The 20,315-nt window shown below is 41.8% G+C and overlaps 2 protein-coding genes across 3 annotated transcripts in view; one reads left to right on the top strand and one right to left on the bottom strand.

Annotated features, from left to right (window-relative positions):
• The window catches only part of TAOK1 (TAO kinase 1), an 89,101-nt gene that overhangs the window by 56,111 nt on the left and 12,675 nt on the right, over positions 1-20,315 (bottom strand). The gene's annotated exons all lie outside the window — the stretch shown is intronic.
• On the top strand, positions 2,720-19,060 carry LOC141248021 (uncharacterized). The gene is made up of 5 exons (XM_073669317.1): positions 2,720-3,180; positions 3,297-3,511; positions 3,913-4,149; positions 16,038-16,247; positions 19,038-19,060. The coding sequence occupies exons 2-5, from the start codon at positions 3,316-3,318 to the stop codon at positions 19,058-19,060; spliced, it is 666 nt and encodes a 221-aa protein (XP_073525418.1). The 5' UTR covers positions 2,720-3,180; positions 3,297-3,315.

Genomic DNA, 20,315 nt, shown 5'->3' with positions numbered 1-20,315 from the left:
GCCCTTTTTATTGGCTAACGGAAGCATGTGTGCTTATGATACTGCTCCTGTCAGTTGAGATTCAGGTCTCAAGAGCTGTGCTTCTTCAGACTGCAGCACATTTTGACACGTGACTAGGACAGGCTGCAGTTTGAATTCCGTGACGTTAGATATTTTATTACCTTCTTGGAGAACCTCTAACATCCTTGGCACCTCACTCCCAGTTTTAGGTGAAGGCAAAGAAATCACATGCCTGTACAGTTTAGCGGTCTCCTCGCTCCTGCACATTAACTTGCCCTCCTGAGACCACAGGCTTTAGCGCTCTGCTGGGCATTATCAATAGTGCGCTGAAACAAGGACACCGGTGATTTGCACATATGTGATTTCCTGGCCAACGCCAGATGTTCATCAGCTATGGAATAGAAAGGGAGGCGCCAAGAAAGTTAATAACCTAACGAGGCAGAGTTTCGTTAACATGTACTTATTATTAGCATACCACTACACAGATTGACAATAGAAAAAAAGGTACTCATGAGTTCATCTTTAACTGGGCTACATGCATTTTTAAGCATTTTAGGGAGAAGGGGAGGACATATAAAACAAACTGAAAGCACTTGTGGTGGGGGTATAGTCACCACTAGGCGTGTATCTATAACCATTCCTAGAAGAATTAATGGGATTACCGGATTAAAAATTTGCAGCGTAAAAACACACCACACCGACAGGAAGAATGCCGCATACACCAAATACAAATATGAGCAGAATATAAAACACTTACAGACGGTCTGACCAACCTTTGCTCCAACTATAAGAAAAGTATTAGGATTATATGGACTTGTGTATATATATGTAAACTAAAGCTGGCCATACATTCAAGAAAGCAGTGGGCTGCATAGATCGCCCAGCAGTAACATCCCCTGTGGCAGTACCACGGTCTAGGGAGAGCTCAGACAATATTGTCTGCTCTAGCCATTCTCCAAGGTGGAAATCCAAAAATCACACAAATGTAAATCAACATAGCAAACTGTATTTGGTCTTGTAAATTATATTCACTGCTGAAGTAGAGTGGATATAAAAAGTCTACACACCCGTTAAAATACCAGGTTTTTGTCATGTAAGAAAAATCATAGCAAGAAGAATCATTTCGGAGCTTTTCCCACCTTTAATGTCACCCACAATCTGTACAATTCAACTGAAAAACAAACTGAATCTTTTCAGGGTGGAAAAAAGAAAATAACTAAAATAATGTGGTTGCATAAATATTCACATCAACTTCTTGATGACCGTCTTCACATTGTTCCATATTATATCGAATGCCTTGGATATTTTTTTTCCTACCATTCTCCCTTTGCTGTGTTGTAAGCTGTTTACGGGACAATGACTTTTGCTATAAGAAGCAATCGAGAAAATGTCAGTAAAATCCTCCTTGGACAGCTAAACTTTATATTGGGTAAAACAGAATCAATAAAAAATGATGGCAGCGGTGTACTGACCATGAGTTTAAGGGCTCGCTCATGCGAGATTATAACTCGGCCGAGTGTTACCTGATGTTTTAGGAGCTAGCACTCGAACCAATGTTATACTATAGGGCAGTGCAAATGCTACTTTTTCTGCAGACCAAATCAGTTTGTGGAGGAAAAAAAAAAAGCAGCATGCTATAAGTGGCTCAGCAAATCGAACCACACAAACCCAATGAAGTCTACGGGTGCGTGTAAAACTCGGATGTCAGTCCGATTTAAGCGGACACAGTCAATGGACAAATTAAGTTCTCCCTCTTCTCTGCACCGGTGATATGAATCTCTGATCAGAGTTAGACCTGAGTGTCATTTTACATAATCGATCAGATTCTCTGGGAAGAGAGTACCATCAATAGTGCAAGCGAGCCCTAAATGTGATTGGCTAATTCAGAAACCAACCACAACCCCAATTCTAAGAGAGTGCAACCACATTAATTTTGGGGGGGGGGGGATAAAATAGTTTTTTTCTCAATGTATCTGTACAGATTATAGATGGAAAAAGTTCTGAAATTCTTCTTGGTATGATTTTTACGTGACAAAAACATGGTATTTTAACAGGAGTGCGCATACTTAAATTCCCCTGTATGAAAACCGAATTCAAGACTGATGACAACTGGATGAAAATTGGACTATTTTTTTTTTATAAGCTCATGTGAAAGTAGCCTACTGTCAGCTAATGGAGGAGTATGTGACTGGACCTGTGCATCAGCCTCCTCCAATTGCACATCAATCTATGGACTTCTCAGGAAACACTTCAAACCTATATCTCACGCGTCTACAAAAACAAGATGTGAACATAGTATAGTACAGCATTGTATAGTATAGTAGTAGACCCCCTGACCATTATTTATGTACTTTCTTACAACAGATCTGACTCTGATCTACCTGACGTCAGCATCTTATTTCACGACAAAAGAAGGGGGATTGTTCCTCTAGGGAGAAGCATGACCATTTCATCAGATTCTCAGATTAGCATCCACATAATACATACTCTGAACCCTCCTCATTCCAGAGAAGCTTATACAAATGCCACTCTCTTAGAACGCTGCTAATGAAATCCAATCACACAAAAACCTAAAAGGATCCCGATTTGTATAGATAATAAAAATACAAATATAAAATGGCTTCATATTAACACTAGAACTACTGATGGAGTCATTTTGACTCCTTTCGTTTTTTATTTCTCTTCTGTGACTACATTTTTCAGAATTCCGGCATGAAACTCTGTGACTTTTCCTCAAATATGATGTGAAAAAAGATTTTGTGAGAATAAATAATTTTGGTGAAAAATTTGCGCGTTTTTTTCAAAATTTACCAAGAACTACTGAAGGGAGTCATTTTGACTCCCTACTATATTTTGAGGTCCTTTTGTCACTAAATGTTGCTATAAAGTTTTGTGCATAATTTTTTCACTCTGTCTTATTTACCCTGATGTTCATATAGATGTAGTTCAATTTACATGTCAACTTTTCACATTTTCCTTGTGTTTTACCTGCTTGTATTACTGTGTAATGCTGAACAAAATAGCTTGTTTACTCTAGGCTCTTATCTTATGCTAATGAAGGGTGGTGTTTTTCTAAGGTCCTAGCAGGAGACAGTATTCTGGATAGTAACTTTACTTTCAGTTCAGCTGAAGAGACAAAGAGAACAGACGCAGACATACGAGCTCTGAAGACTCATACAGGTATGAATTGTTATGAAATAGTTTAGCTGTCTGTCAACTGATTCAGCCCACCTACTTTTGAAGGTGGCAGAACAGTTATTATTTCTTTTAGTTTTCATTTCATTTCTATTTTTCAGCAGGGAACTATATAGAATTATGGAATTTGTGAGGAATATGGAGAGAAGACGTTTGATAAAGCCTCAGGATATTCTGGCTACTTTGCAATCCATACCGGAGGATGAATCGGAATCCGAATTGCAGGAACATGTATTTGATTCTGACCGTGATGAAGATTTCATTCCTCAGAACATATCAAGTGAATCTGAAGACTCAGAAGGAACAAATCCAGAAGGTAAGTAGTTATGTGTATTTATTTGTTCTTCCACACACTGAGTTAGGGCCTGTGCACACTAGCAGAATTCTGGCTGAATAGCCATCTGGATATTCTTGCCGCAATACAGGCCGTGCCTGCCCGCTCATGCCTGAAGCTCCGCTCCGAACCCCGGGCTGGAGCCGCTGTCGGGGACAGAGCAGCGCTTGCTTACGCGCGAGCACGGCTCCGTCCCAGACAGCGGCTCCAGCCCGGGGTTCGGAGCGGAGCTTCAGGTATGAAACTCCGCTCTGTACCTGAGCGGGCAGGTACGGGCCGGATTGTGGTGAGAATATCCGGTCGGATATTCCACCGCTAATCCAGCCAGTGTGCACGGACCCTTACAAAACAAAAATTCTAAATATTCATCAACTTTTTTACAGATATTCCAAGCACATCAACTGGGGATCGGGCTCATGCAGTTATGTTGCCTCGTGACCATCCTCCTGGTCGCGGACAGAAAAAATCAGCAAAACGTCCCAGAAATGAAAGAACAACAGATAACGATGGCGGCGAAGGTAATGCAACAACAAACACCAGAGAAGGCGAATCTGAAGGAATACTAGTTTCAGCGGATGGTATTCAATGGAAACCTGTTGAAATTCGAGAACACATGCCTGGTACGCGTGACAGCCAAAATATTCTTCGAGAAGCACCTGGCCCTACAGGATACGCCAGAAGAAATATCATTATCGATAGTCCTTTGAGCGCATGGCGTTTATTTTTTGATTCATATATATTGACACATATAAAGAACTGTACGCTTGCAGAAGCATGCAGGAACAATAATTTACAGTTTACTCTGATGAGGAGCTAGATGCATTCATTGCGATATTCTATGCTCGTGGAATATCTGGCACGAACCGTCACTCGATTAGCAGTATTTGGTGTAATGACTGGGGAATACCGTTTTGCAAAGCGACAATGTCTAGGGACCGCTTTGTTGAAATTATGAGGTTTCTCAGATTTGATGAGAAATCTACTCGATCGGAGAGACTGCAAACGGACAAGTTTGCTCTATTTTCTACTGTGTGGGACAGGTTTATTGAAAATTGTATTGCGTGTTACAAACCTGGCCCATACATAACGGTGGATGAGCAACTTTTCCCAAGCAAAACTAGGTGTCCATTCACGCAGTACATGCCTTCCAAACCAGATAAATATGGCCACAAATATTGGCTAGCTGTTGATAAGAGGAGCAAATATCTGGCAAATGGCTTCCCTTATCTAGGCAAAGATGACACACGCCGTGCTGAGGACCGTTTAGCTGACCATGTGGTAATGAAGTTATTGGACCCATTTTTGAAAAAAGGTCGCAATGTTACAACCGATAATTATTTTACTTCAGTAAAATTAGCTAAACAGCTAAAAAGCAAAGGAACAACCATCGTGGGAACACTGAACAAGATAAGGCGAGAAGTGCCTAAAGAAATAAAATCCATGAAAGAGGAATTGTACAACACTAAAGTGTTTAGAAATGAAGACAATTTTACACTTACAGTATATCAAGGAAAGCCCAACAAAAATGTTGTCATTTTGAGTTCCGTCCATCCAGATGTTGTTGTTGCGTCTGATTCCGCTAAAAAAACTCCAGAAACGGTAAAGTTTTACAATGAAACAAAATATGGAGTAGATGTAGTGGATCAGATGGCACGAAAATATACCACACGAACATGCACAAGGAGATGGCCTGTTCATGCATTTGAAAATGCCTTAGACTTTGCGGGTATAAATGCATGGATAATATTCAAGGAGATTACCCACCAAAAAATGTCACGCAAGGCATTTTTGCAAACGCTTGTGAGAGAGTTGAGTGGTCCTTATGTCACAGATAGGGAAAAGGGTTCCACGTCCCAAGTTTCTACATGCTCAGAAGTGATGGTTCAAACAAAATTTTGCCAGATCAAAGAAAAGTGCAAGAAAAATAGATCTGTCGGAAATTGTAAGACTTGTGGTAAGTCTTTGTGTGGGCAATGTACTGCCATAAATCAAAGGCAATGCCTCAAATGCGAAACACCAAATGTTTAGAAGGTGAATTCTGCGCCATATTTTCATTTTTATGCTCCTCCACCTACATTTTCTCTGCTTTTTGTTCTTCAGTTGTTGTTTATATGTGTGCACTTGAATAAAAAAAAATGTTTGAAAAACGTCTATTATAATTATTGTTATTTTCTGTAGAAAAATAAGAAAAGCAGAAAAAAAACAATCAAAAGCATTACTGTTGGATCTCACAATAATAATACATTACAAAAAATATAATTATTAATAAATAACCACAAATGAAACTCTAAAAATAAACGAAAACAAGCAAGGAGTCAAAAGGACTCCTTTCAGTAGTTCTAGGCGGGGTCACGAGTCCAGTAGTCCTAGTGTTAATGATAATGAGATCCATCATAACGATCACTGTTGTGGCTCGTGTGATCAGAGATTTTATTCGGAACACAATATATCACCACAAAATTAAAAAAGATCCTCTGTATCTAGAATACAGAAATGAAACGAACCATCTGCATTGTATAAGGCAGTACAAGGAAACCCCAGAAAATAGCTGAGTCACCAGGATGAGGTGCCACAGGGTGCTGGCCTCCATTTTGCTGCAGATTTACATGGAACCTGTCACCTCCACAAATGTACCTGCAGATATAGAGCCAGCATCTTACATAAATCGCGTTTCAATCATGTCTGGCTGCCTGACGGAAGCAGCTGTTACAGTGAGAAAATTACATTTTATTTTCCCTGCAGCCGCTTTCTTCTAGTCACTGCGGCGGTGCAGGGAGCGTGGGGTAATTGCCTGCTCTTCCCCCCCAACTGACCGACTGGCAGCATCCTGCACTGCACCCCGACTGGCAGCATCCTGCACTGCACCCCGACTGGCAGCATCCTGCACTGCACCCCGACTGGCAGCATCCTGCACTGCACCCCGACTGGCAGCATCCTGCACTGCACCCCGACTGGCAGCATCCTGCACTGCACCCCGACTGGCAGCATCCTGCACTGCACCCCGACTGGCAGCATCCTGCACTGCACCCCGACTGGCAGCATCCTGCACTGCACCCCGACTGGCAGCATCCTGCACTGCACCCCGACTGGCAGCTCTAGTAAAGCAACCAGACAATACTTAGATGTTATTTCCCTACAGATTACCACTACATCTGCAGGTAAATAGCATTTATGGAGGTGACTGTCTTAAAGTGAACCTATCTCAGTAGCAATAATATCTGCATGTGCACACTGTATAGTGGGTAGTGATGGGTGAGTGTGCTTGGCACTGCCAGGCAGTGCAGAGTAGCGCGTGGTCACCGTAAGAAGCTCATTTGAATCAGCTGAGCGCCGCACTGATCATGGTATTCCCCTGCAGGGAGTGCAGGGACTCCTCTGTCAGCCGGACTCTGCGCCCTGTACAACTCCGGGGACAGAGTCAGTTTTCCGAAAAAATGCTCGAGTTTCACATTCACTTCCATTATGCTTGCTACTCGAACACTCAGGCATTTCAGTGCTTGACGAACACTAAGTGATATGTAAGAAATGCCGGCGCTTATGGAACAGACACATTGAGGGTTCCCCAAACGACAAAGCGGTCCTCACGGAAAACATTAACATATAGCTCAGGCAATAATGCAATATCCAATATAACCAAAATGAAGTCGGCTGTTAGCTATTGTGACTGCAGATCTGTTCACACAGTCAATCAAATATATTTTATAAAAAGAAGCATTTTTCTCTCAGGAAAAAGATGGACACCTTTAAAATCAGTGTGGTCTACTAGCAGCTGTTGGTGTCCATCATTTTATTTTACTAGCTTATATAGCACCACTGTTCATCCATTGGGGCTCACAGTCTAGATTCCCTATGAGTACATCTTTGGGAGGGGGGCATACAAACTCCTTACAGATGTTGCCTTGGTGGGATTTGAACCCAGGATTCCACCCAGCACTGCTAAGCAACAGTGTTAACCACTGAGCCATCAACATAGTGCTCGGGAAACGGCTCTGGCACAAAGACCACAAAGTTGAGAGCTCATCTGAACTTAACCTTTTATCTGATACTTTGCCTTTTTAATGTGGTGGGATTGTTTTTGATCTGTCAGCAATGTGGCAGTTTAATTTTGCCCCGTGATACATACATGGTTGTTGCAGTTTCCATCAGTTGTACATACATTAAATGGAGCAGCAGATTGCGTGTAGGACCACTGCTAATAAACTCACTATTACATTTGGGCACGGAGTCCTCCTAAACCCCAGTCCTGGTGACCACTGGAGGTCCCAGAGGTCATACATTTACAACCTGTATACAGGAGGTGATAAATATCCATTTTTGAACAAGCAGTTTAACACACACAAACACATTTAGCTTAAACTCCACATTGATCTGACGAGCATCCTTTTAAGTACCAAGATTTGACACACAGTGATCCGTCACTAGGTCAAAGTGGGCAGCTTACATCCATGTTTTATGAAAGCTGCTCCTGAGTAATTTAGTTTTTTTTACTTTTAAATCTGTCACACAGTTCACGTGATATGGGGCTTTTTATGGCCTCCACTAAGGATGCGTTACTCAATGGTTAATTATTCAGAACAGCTTAAAGGCATGCCCTCTTGTCACTATTTTTGACTTTTTAAAAAAAAAAAAACAGCAAAATAAAAATATGGATCTTATGAGACCACCACTCACAGGGTAAATTCACACAGCAGATTTAATGGCAGACAGTTCTGTGACAATCATTCATCTAAATTGGGCTTGCAGAAATCTATACACAACCTACAGAAATAACAATAATAATAATAATAATAATAATAATAATAATAATAATAATGTATGGGTTTTTCCAGTTACAGAAATTTCTTAAATATTTCTGCTGTGTAAATGTAGCCTAAATGAATGATGTTCGACCAATATACGTTTATTCTGCTCCCTTATAAACATGGTAGGCATTTACAGAACTGATTATGATGTAGTTACAAAAGTGAATAAATATCAAAAGAAACAGAATTCAGAAATCGCGAATTGAGGCCAAAACGATCCATTAAACAGGATGATATAAAAGATGCCCGTGAAATGCTGAACTAGTGAATGCAAAGAGCTGCCAGTATATAGCTTGGGAAGTCAGAGTTTTCGAGGCGGTGTCCGCTCTGGACTTGTTTACTGTCTAGTATCCTTTTGAAAAGGACATGAGAGGAGCAAACGTGTGTACAACTTTACCCGATAGAGCTCATCCATCTCAATAAAACTTTTATAAACAAGCATGAATACATGCATATCTATTGTATAAAATGGGTGAGGTCTTAATGAAAAATAAATGTGGATCACTAGCCAGTGAGGAATTGAGGAGGAGCACATGCCGAAAGTCAAATACCTGAAAATTGAATTGTTTGACATGCAACAAATAACAGGACATCTTTTCTCCACTTTTTGTTGTTTGTAAATAATATACACCGGGAATGTACAGAAAGAAGCTCCTATATGGACGTCTCCGGATTCACACAAGTTATTAGTGCCACAACTGACTCACAGTGATCAGCTCCTCTGTAATTAGCAGACAAGTCTTCCCTTCCCACAGCCTATATGTGGATATAAATAACCCGCTTTGGTTAAGATCCTTCCTACACATATGCAATCAAATTCATTTGCAGAACTTTGTACTGCGTGGTGGGTAACAATCTATGCAATGCAATCAATAATCAGCATTCCCCTTAAAGAGAACGTGTCGCAGGGTCAAGGGTGTCCAATTCTTGATAACATCTGATTGTCACTGCTCGAGTACTCCATTTTTTTTTTTTTAAATACGCCTTTCAGTTCCAGAGATGTGGGCAGCTTTATTTACTGCAATTTTTTAGGAGATTTACAAATGGGCGGTGCTCAAAGGATAACAATTAAGAGTAAGCTAGACACACCCAAGAGTATCCAGTGAGCATTGCTCCCTTCTAAAGACCGTAAAAATATACATATTGGGCAAGTACCCATATGTATGGAACAGTATAGAGAACTTGTAAAAAGAAAAAAACAATTCTCAAAAGCGGAAAAATAAAACGAGAAAAACGGTCTATTTTTGACTTGGTGACAGATCCTCTTTAAGGTGCACGTAGTCCCCTGCTAGTCGATATATTGAATGAAACCAGATGATACTTAATGGGCTGCAGTAGGTGAGCAAAAAAAAAAAAAAAAAAAAATTCTATGAAATTGGAAGTACTAGTAGTAATTGTACACATACTGATAATCACCTTTCACATGAACACTCCTTCCCGATTATCTGCCAGTGTAACAGCGCTTAACAATTGTTCGATGACTGAACAAACCACTCAAATCGGGTGAATTGAAACATGAACGGAGGTCAGTCTACAGGTACGTGCACCTGACGTCTTGGAACCCGCCTGAAAAAGTGCTTGAAAAAAGCCAAAAAGAATGAACATATGCAGAGCAATGTAAAAAATGCCTTGTGCCATGTTCAGTCTTTTTGAGATTCTTCTAACCACTTCAGCCTTCCAAGGCCACAAATGTTTAAAGAAATGACCTGACCGTTCTTTCGCGCGGCTTCTGCTTGGAGCCAACTCAATATTAATGCATTTAATTTAATTATAATAAAAAAAAAAAGCTAAAAACCAACAAAAAAGACATCAAGAAAAATGGCAAAAAAGGCCACTGGCTGTTTCTTAAATAGTCTTTTGCAGGAAAAATTCAGCAGATAGGCTAGCATCATGTGCACATACCCTTGAAGAGGACCTGTCACAGGGTCAAAAGTGGCCAGTTTTCGCTCTCATTTCATTCTTGCTCCTGAGTATCCTGTTTACTATTCATTTTCCCTTTAAATCCTCCATATGGCTAGAGGTTTGGGACTTATTTAGCACTTTAAAAACAAAACAAAACAGAATACTCAGGGGAGGAGAAAAAAAAAAAAAAAATCCACCCACTTTTTACCCAGTGACCGTTCCTCTTTAAAAGGGAATCTGTCACCACTTTGGAGTTATCAGACCTCTACCATGGGCATACAGGGTATAGAAAAGTAAATCTACACATACCTGTATGGTCCTTAGTAGAGGTCTGATTACAGAGAAAAGCGCTTTAACCAATTCTATTTTGTACAGACTTGGCATCTGGGGGGATGCAAAGCAATCCCTGCCTACAGGGCCGGCTCCAGGTTTTTCTGGGCCCCGGGCGAAAGAGTCTCAATGGGCCCCTTTAACACATCACGATTCATGATGCACAGATACCGCAGAGAAGTATATATATATAATGCAAAGATTTTACTTCTTACATTACATGAGCGATATCTATTGTAAATTCTACAATAGCTCAGAAACCAGAATCGCTCCACACAGTATACTGGCCCCCATAAAATGCTCCATACAGGATACTGGCCCCCTTATAACGCTCCATACAGGATACTGGCCCCCATAAAATGCTCCATACAGGATACTGGCCCCCTTATAACGCTCCATACAGGATACTGGCCCCAGTAAAAGGCCCCATGCAGGATGTCCCTTCCCCCCCCCCCCATATAATGCCCCATGCAAGATGTCCCCCCCCCCCCATATAATGCCCCATGCAGGATGTACCTCCCACCCCCCATATAATGCCCCATGCAGGATATCACCCCCCTCTCTTTAAAATGCCCCATGCAGGATGTCACCCCCCCCCCCATATAATGCCCCATGCAGGATGTCACCCCCCCATATAATGCCTCATGCACGATGTCACCCCCCCCAATATAATGCCCCATGCCTTCATACATTAAAAAAAAAAAATCAGATACTCACCTCACTCCTCCTCACCTGCTGCCGCTGCTCAGGTCCGGACTCCAGCGTCGCCCCGCTCTGAGCTGCCTGTGATGGCTCAGGGGAGGGCGCGGTGGAAAGACGTCACCGCACCCTCTGACCTGAGACATCACAGGGAGCGCACAGCAGGAAGACAGCGGATCTGCGGAGGAACGGAGAGGCAAGTATCCGGCTGCCAGGGCCCTGAGCAAGCGGGGGAGAAAGGCGGGCGCTGGCACCGCTCTCCTCCACCAATAGCCCGGCAGGGGGCCCCGACCGCGAGTGCCCCCCCCACCTGCCCGGGTGTGCCGAGTACCGACACCAGCCCTGCCCGCCTATGTGCTTATTATTCCCCCAAATCTCGGCCTATATGCTTAATCATACACCCCCCCCCCCCCCCTTTCCTGCACGTCACCGTGTTCCCTGACTTCCCGGGTATGCACAAAGCACCGCTCACAGAGTGTGCTTTGCCTCATCCCGACCCATCTGCCTGTGCACTGCGTCGAAGGTTACTACTGCGCAGGCGCCGGGGAGTCGCTGTTGCTGTCACTGTCACTTCCCGGCGCCTGTGCAACAGAACCCTGTGGCGCAGTGCACAGGTAGACGGGGCCGGGATGAAGAAAAGCGCGCTCTATGTGAGCGGCGCTTTGTGCATGCCCGGGAAGTCAGGAAGCACAGGGCACGTCACAGGGCCCTGTGACGTGTAGGAGGGGGGAAATATGATAATTAAGCATATAAGCGGGGATTTGGGTGGGGTGGGGGGGGGGGATAATAAGCACATAGGCGGGGATTGCTTGGCATCCCCCGGACGCCAAGCCTGTACAAACTAGAATTGATTAAAGCGCTTTTCTCTGCAATCAAACCTCTACTATGGGCCATACAGGTATGTATAGATTAACTTTTCTATACCCTGTATGACTATAGTAGAGGTCTGATAACTTCAAAATGGTGACAGATTCCCTTTAGCCCATCTGTTTGGCTTCCAGTGATCTTCAATATGAGGTCACCAGACATGAAAATTCCACGTCCTGCATTCACATCACACAAGAGGCATGCTGGCAAATGTAGTAGCTGCATTTGAAAGGGGTTGTCCCTAATTTTATATTACAGGCAACTGTCACCAGGTTTTCACTCCACCATTTCAGAACAGCATAATGTAGAGATAATTATAATGTAGCAGAGACCCTGATTCCTGCAATATGTCACTTACTGGGTTGCTTGATGTAATTTTGATAAAATTAGTTTTCTCTGCTGTAGATACAGCAGTGCTCAGAATGCTGAGCTCTGTATAACCCCACCCACACCACTGATTGGTGGCTTTTTGCGTACACTGTACATGGGTAGAAAGCTACCAATCAGTGGTGGGGTTATATAGAGCTCATGAACATTGAGGACTACATGGCAGCAGGTTTACTAGTCCTCTAGTGATAATCTCCTGTTGATAAAACAGTGATTTTATCAAAACTACACTAAGCAGCCCAGTGAGTGACACATCACTAATCAGGGTCTCTGCCCCTACATTATGCAGCTCTCAGATTAGGTGACATAAACCTGGTGAAAGATTCCCTTTAATGACCTATCCACAGGATGGGCTGGGGTCCAACACCGCACTGATCAGCTTTTAGCAACTCCAGGGGCGACTGGATGTAAAAGTGTATGGAGTGAAACACCACAGCGCCATACACATTGTTTGGTGGACGTTGACATTGCATGTAGTTCATGCTATTTTTTCACTACAGATTTTAGAGCAACATCTAACCACCCCCCAAAAATATCCTGGGCAACAAACCACAAAACCTTATAGATATATTTGCTACAGAGCTTTTGCCAAGGCTTTACAATGACACTGCCAGCCCTGGAATGTAGAGACACCCATTTTTGTTTATCTATTCATAAATTTCCAAGAAGAACAACAGAGGACGTCACAGTACAGAGTTCTAAGAAAAGATAATCCTGAATGTTATTACACGGGGAATACAAGTATTTACTAAAACAGACATGTCAGCTGAGCAGATAGATTCTCTGTAAGCTGCTCCTGCATAAACCTGGTTGCAGGGCAAGAGGATTCCCACAATGCAGGCGGCCAATACACCTCCACGGTGATCCTTTTTGGGTTGCTTTCCACAGATGTCAAAGGAAGTTTAGGGTCAGATAAAGTCCAGTAGAGGAACGATGAAGCTCTAAATCGCCTTCTACAGTAATTTGCTCATCCATTTTATCCAATGAAACAATCACAGCTGGTCATTAGATACATAGCAGTAGAAAAACAAGCGCAAGACAAAAAAGAAAAATGATTCAAAGACAACTTCTGACGGCTCCAGCACCACACATCCAACAATGAACATAAGATTTTCCTTTGTAAATCACCCTGTATTAAGTTACACAGCAATGACAACTACAGCCTTACAGCGAAGCTGATAAAACACGAGAATGACTAATGAGTTCAGCTAAGGTTATACCACTGCCCTTAACAAGTTTCACAGGCTAGCAATGCTCAGTCCTGCTAATGACAAAGTACACCACCGCAGGAGTAGTTTATGCACTGTATACATAATGGGAGATGGGAAAAAAAAAAAGGTGCTTCAAAAAGAAAAAAAAAGAAAAAATGCACACAAGTCAACATGTGCATGAACCGAGTCTGAAGCTGCCCGTACACATTAGGCAAATGTCAGATCAAACCACACTAATAGGTGTGAGGGCATAAAGATTGTCACCCGATGGTGAGGGTGAAATCAGGAACGGATTGGTCTTTTATCATCTCACAATCAACACACCTCAATTTACTGAAGGCATTAAAGGGAATCTGTGAGCAAGCTTTTGCTATGTAATCTGAGGACAGCATAATGTAGATGCGGAGACGCAGATTTCAGCAATGTGTCATTTATTAGGCTGTGTGATGTTTATATACAGTGAAGGTATTATCACAAGGACATTATCACTGCCCAGACCACAGTGCATAGGAGCCCTGGTCCGACCACACCCCCTCCTCTGACAACAGCTCCCCATCCATACACAATGTACACAGAGAGCTGTGGTGTGGGTGTGGTTAGAGTTCTTAGCTTTGCTTCATGATGTATCTAAGAACTCTGATTATGTCACAACTGCTGCACCCAGTAAACTAAATGTTACATCGCTGGAATCAGTGTTTCTTTTCCTACACCATGCTGCTCTTGCATGACTTGGCAAAAATCTGGTGACATATTCCCTTTAGAAGGAATCTGTCACCAGGTTTGTCTCATTTCAGATACGGTCACCAACTTTCAGTCCTCATATACAGCATTCTAATATGTTGTATATAAGCCTACGATCTTGCCTTCAACAAAAGAAAAACACCTTTTATTCTAGTATTTATTTATACTCACCTGTGGGCAGTTGGGTCCGATGGCCATCGCTGGTCTTGGTCAGGCGCCTCCCTTCATGCGATGCAGTCTGCCTTCTATGCTTGGTGTGGATGACGCATCCTACGTCATCCATACAGTGTCCCCCGGCCGTGTACTTGTTTCTGTCCTGTCGAGGGCAGTGCGGATGCGCCGAGAATGGTCAAAGAGTCCAGGCGCATGCGCACTGCAGTACTTAGAGGTACGCCTACACAGGAGCGCGATGCCAGGGAACGTAGGGATGCGTCATCCACACAAAGCAAGAAAGAGGACAACATTGAAAGAAGAAGGGAAGGGGAAAACATACAAACTCCTTGCAGATGTTGTCCTTTGTTGGATTTGAACCCAGGACCCCAGCGCTGCAAAGCAACAGTGATGATAACCACTGAGCCACCGTGCTGCCCGCGAATGGTGTTTTTCTTTTGTTGCAGGCCGGATTAGGGGCAGAAATATAGCTTATTAGAATGCTGTATATAAGGGATGAAAGGTGGTGGCCGTATCTCATGGTAAAATCTCATCTGAAATATTAGAAACACAAATGTCTGCTCCGTATGGAAAAAAAAATCCATTTTTTTCTAGTACAAGTTCTAAATGATTTCTCTTATTGCTAGAAAGAAATCTAGATAGATGGATAGTTAGGAATATTTCTTTAACTACAAAATATACTAGAGGTGTATGATAGGTGCAAGTTCCTAGCTGCACCTACATCCACGCTTCTCAACATTGAAACTAACACCAGAAAGTAAAAGTTAAAGAATTATGGAAATCGCAGGATAGTCATGGTAATTATCTGCAAATAAAGAAATAACATTTTTCAAAACATCTGAATTAATTCAGTATCAAGTATAAGCACCATGTGCAGATATACACGAAATTAACATGGCTTTTTTAATTTTATTCCCGCTGTCCCTCTGATTATGCCAAATTAGCTTTTCATTTATTTATTTATTTATTTTTTTTTAACATGCAAAGTGGTTCCAGAGATATGGGCATTTTACTTAGCACACCCAATACGCTAATATTTAGTGTCTTTGAGCAAAGCCCCCATGTATAGGATTCTCTAGGGGTGGATATTTAGGCGGCTTAGCATAATTACTCTGAGTTACACCATCTTGGTAAAGACCATAAAAAAATACCACTAAATAAAAAGCCCTGTATCTATATGACGAATATATATAATTTCCCAAAGAAGCAGGGAGAATAAAATAAGAGCAAAAACTGGTTTCTTAACGTTGTGACAGGTGTTCTTTAATTATAAGGTTGAAGGAGATGCGTAGACAATGCACCTAGACAACTGCTACCATCATAAAACTTTTTGTGTAGTTTCCTATTGAGAAATAGTTCTTTTGATGACCACTAAAATGATCTACCCAATTCCTAAAGACTACACTAATTTATCTGCCCTTCACTCAATACCCCATGTACATAAAAGAAATCGCCCATTCTTTGCTTACATGAAAAACAGGTCAGACTTGTCACGGTCAACTCACAAAAAGGAGACCGTTGGAAAGGAACACAACAAGGAGACCGACAGCAAAAGTAACAGTAATAACCCACAGTGTCGCAGACAGACAAAAGAAGACCCCTGTGCAAGTAATATATGTACCCTTTGCAGTCCAATAGCTCATCATAATGCACAATTCCACCTGCTTTGGAAGTAGAAGTGGCCCCCTTAGCTCTTGGGCCCCTGTGCGGCTGGACAGGCTGCACTAATGATATGTCCGCCGCTGATAACATGGATACATCACATCCCACCATGATACAATTCATTGGGCACCAAAGATAGGTGTATGGTACATGTAGTAGGAATGACCAATAATAAAATATAGAAGTAATGTTTCCTGTTAGGCTAAGTGCCAACGATGCAGAAATGCTCCAGATTTTTTCTGCATCTCCCTGGCAGGAAAAACGCATGCGGATTTTAGAAGCGTTCTTCACTTGCATTTCCGCATGCGGGTTGACAAGCGCTTTCCAAGCGATTTTAGCATCACTTGGAAAAGTGCTTGACAACTTGGTCACACTATATAAATCCATGCAACCAGCATGGATTTATATAGTGTGATCAAGTTAATAGTTAAAAAAAGAATAATGGTAAAAATAAAAACCACATTATACTCACCTGCTGATAGCCCGCGGTCTTCTCTCCGGTGCGTCCGGTCTCTTGTACGGCTTGCGGTGGTGTAAAAGGACCTTCCATGACGTCATTTAGTCATGTGACAGGTCACGCGACCGCCGACGTCAGGATGGAAGGTTCTTTTAGACCATCGCGAGCCACCGGGGAGCCAGGACGCACCATAGAGACCACCAGGGGACATCGGAAGGTGAGTAGAATTTTTATTTTTTTATTTTAAATTCTTTTTTAACTACAGGTACCATGGTACCTGGGTCTGGAGGAGAGTCTCCTCTTCTCCAGACCCGGGTACCATCCGCACATTGTATCGCTTAATATCATGCACATGTAGTCATGCGGATATTAAGCGATTCAATGCAAGTCAATGGCGGCAATTATGCTGCGTGTCTGCAAAATTAATGGACATGCTGCGGATTTTTCCGCAATGATAACACGCAGCGGAAATTTCCACAGCATGTGCACAGCACATGCGGATTATCATTGGGGACCATGGGACACGTATTACCAAGCATTTGTTAAGCGTTTTCGCTGCGGAAATTCCGTGGCAAAAACGCTTAAAAAACGCATAGTGGGCACGCAGCCTGAGGACTAGTTTATTTACACCCAGAAGCCACAGGAGAGGTGAATAACTGATTTTCTTATGACAATATTAGGCAGCAACTGGACAATTCAGTTTTAATGTCAAGGTATTGGAAGTTGAACAAAATAGACATTAAGGATGTGAGCACCTTTGACAAGGGAAAAATTATGATTGGTAAATGATGGGGTGTGAGCAACTAGAAAACAGCAGGTCTTGTAGGTTGTGTCCAATATGGAGTGATTAGTACCTACCAAAACAGTCCAAGAAAGGACAACTGGTGAAACAAAGGGTAATGTGTGTGCAAGGTTCGGGTAATTCTAGCTATGATATTAAATAAAAAAAAAACACACATCAGAAACGGATCATGAAACAATGGGAAAGTGTGGTCTGATTATTTTCTTGCACATGATCGAACCGCATGCAGAAAAAGCCAGCAGAGGCAATGTACTGGTGGGAGACCTTGGATTCTGCCATTCATGTGGATGTTACATTGACAAGTATAACCTACCTGGAGACTTTTGCAGACCAGTGGTATAATGAACACGTGTCAGGGTGTTCAATTCCCCAGATCTCAATTCCATCACATATTTGTGGGATATGCTGGAAAAACAGGATATAGAGGTCCAACCTGACAATTCAGGCCTCAATCAGTTGTCCGTGATCTTTCTGCTAAGTAATGGTTCGATTTTAATCAGTGTTTTGGAGCAGAATGTCATCAGAGTTGGGTCTGTGTGGCCATTATAGAAATCTGTTTTATCCAAGTATATAATGTGTTAATCTTTGATATGTGAAGATACACATAGATTATAATGGCTATTTATTCTATTCGTGAAAGCGATGAACGTCTGAATGAGGCTGGCAATTTATCGCTCATCGGTGAATACTGCACCATAATCAGATACAGACTCTGCCTAGACATGCTTACAGGCAAAGAAAATAATTCCAATGAAGCGCATGAATGTAGACCAACACATGTTCTTTTTTGCTGAGATTTGCCGCATCACATCTGTTTTTAAACTAATAGTGAACGCAGACAGTTTCCGCTTGTAGCTAAGGAGCATCTGACAATTTTCGGTAACTTGGCAAATTTTGGTTTAAAAAAATTCTAATATTTGCTACATTCCATTCCAAATTCAGAGAATAAGCTAAACTTGTAATTTATTTGCTGAGGAGTAACTGCACCAATTTCAATTAAAGTGTATTTTTATGGGGTCTCCCGAGACACAAAGCAGCTTCAGGAAAGCTATTTTCCAGCTAGAAAACCCCTGCTGTCACATCCCCAAACACTATTAACCTGCTGATATGGGGTTAAACCTGCTGGTTAATAGCATTCTAGAGCTGTGCGGCCACTGCACTGAAAGCACGGCTCTAAGGAAGAAATTCACTTTATTCCTTCCAGCAGCTACTGAGTGTCAGTCATTGAAGCACCGCTTCTGACACCACTTAGTACAGTGAGTGGCCGCTGTAACCACACACTGGCACTGACTAACAGCCAGCTAAACAATGAATCGGTTCAGAGCAGTGACTTAACTTACACTAGCCGCGCCTTTATGACTGAAAGCCGGAGGCTGAGGGCAGAAATAAAGTTAATTCCTTCTTGGCAGCAGCCGCACGTTTAGACCTAAAAGAAAAACAAACACGTTTTTCTTTTGTTTGTTTGGTTTCTTTTAAGGCCAATATCGTTTGGGGACATGACAGGTTCTCTTTAAATGACTAAGTTCTCAAAAACAGTGAGGGTATCAGCTACAGAACTGACGTAAGAGGTCACATTTTTTATAGGTCAACTCAGGTGCTGGGCGAGGAATAGAGCTGGAGTGACGGAAAAAAAATGGGGGCCTGAATGAGGAATAAGTATTATCAAATGCCAACTTTTTCTCAAATCTTTGATACAGAAGTTGTAAACTGCACCAACAATCTTCTGATGTCCACTTGAAACTTAAAGTCTATTATAAAAAAATAAATAAATAAATAAATGTAGAGGTAATATGTCAGTATCACCAAACCCACATCCCCAAAAGACAAATGGGCAAGCAGGTCTTTAAAACAAATCCATCAACAGTTTTATATCTTCTAGCTGTTGCTGCATTCCTTGTTCCAATCATTTGCATTGTTTTTTAACAAAACAAAAATACACAACCTAAATATTAGGTAAAGGAGGGAAGGAAATATGGAGGAAGGAAAGTAAACAAAATGTAATCGGGAATGTAAAGAGGGGAGAAAAAGGGAAGGAGGTGAAAGAATTTCCCTTTTAATACAAGGACAGAGACATGAGTACATTGCATATATCTAACCTTTATATGATATACAATGCTAAATATTTAGTAATATATGTTTTTTTTTACTTTAAGGAATAGAAGACTAAAAAGACAAAAGACTGTCTATTGTGCCATATTCTGAGAACAGATACTGCACTTCTGGGTTTCTGTCGGTGCACAAGTAGGACCCCAATCCGTAAATAGTAAGAGAATTTCTTTGAACAATTAAAAATTAATTTGTTTTGCATGAAGAATACGAGTGGCAAGTTTTTATTTTACTATTGTGCCATATTAACCTTCGTTTAACCAGCTGCTTACAATTACACTTGTCCAGGTGAGGAAATTCCATGACCCTGTGGGGGGAAAGTTCGGTTCTAGGATTTCAGAAGTAGAATCTTGAAGTGCACTTTCATTGTTGAAGTCTGAATTGCAGTCCCATGGGAATATTGGAGTAAATTCCTTATATAAAGTTCAACTCTTAGTTTGGTTTTATCCGTAAATAATTGTAATCCAAGGAGTATGATAATCTACCGTAGTTGTGAAAAGTAAGAGTGCTAGTTCTTTAAAAGGGTAGAAGACCCGGTCCTTCTCGGGATATAATGAGAAGGATTTTGTTTTAATGATGGATCTGAAGGGTTGCAGATTTTAACCAACGGTATTTAATACCAGCGAGTGTAAACTCACTTGTAATGTTA

The sequence above is a fragment of the Phyllobates terribilis genome, unplaced genomic scaffold (assembly GCF_046119375.1).
Source record: "Phyllobates terribilis strain yellow unplaced genomic scaffold, ASM4611937v1 Scaffold_2__4_contigs__length_985480577, whole genome shotgun sequence".
NCBI classification, from domain to species: Eukaryota; Metazoa; Chordata; class Amphibia; order Anura; family Dendrobatidae; genus Phyllobates; species Phyllobates terribilis.
This window is presented reverse-complemented; position numbering and strand designations above follow the sequence as displayed.

What these genes read in the sequence shown, in the direction of transcription:
- LOC141248021 (XM_073669317.1), top strand. Translation starts at nt 3,316, where the DNA reads ATGGAATTTGTGAGGAATATGGAGAGAAGACGTTTGATAAAGCCTCAG. An exon ending in AGAAGGAACAAATCCAGAAG is followed by an intron (nt 3,512 to 3,912) that starts GTAAGTAGTTAT and finishes ACTTTTTTACAG; the next exon opens with ATATTCCAAGCACATCAACT. An exon ending in AATTCGAGAACACATGCCTG is followed by an intron (nt 4,150 to 16,037) that starts GTACGCGTGACA and finishes CAATTCCTAAAG; the next exon opens with ACTACACTAATTTATCTGCC.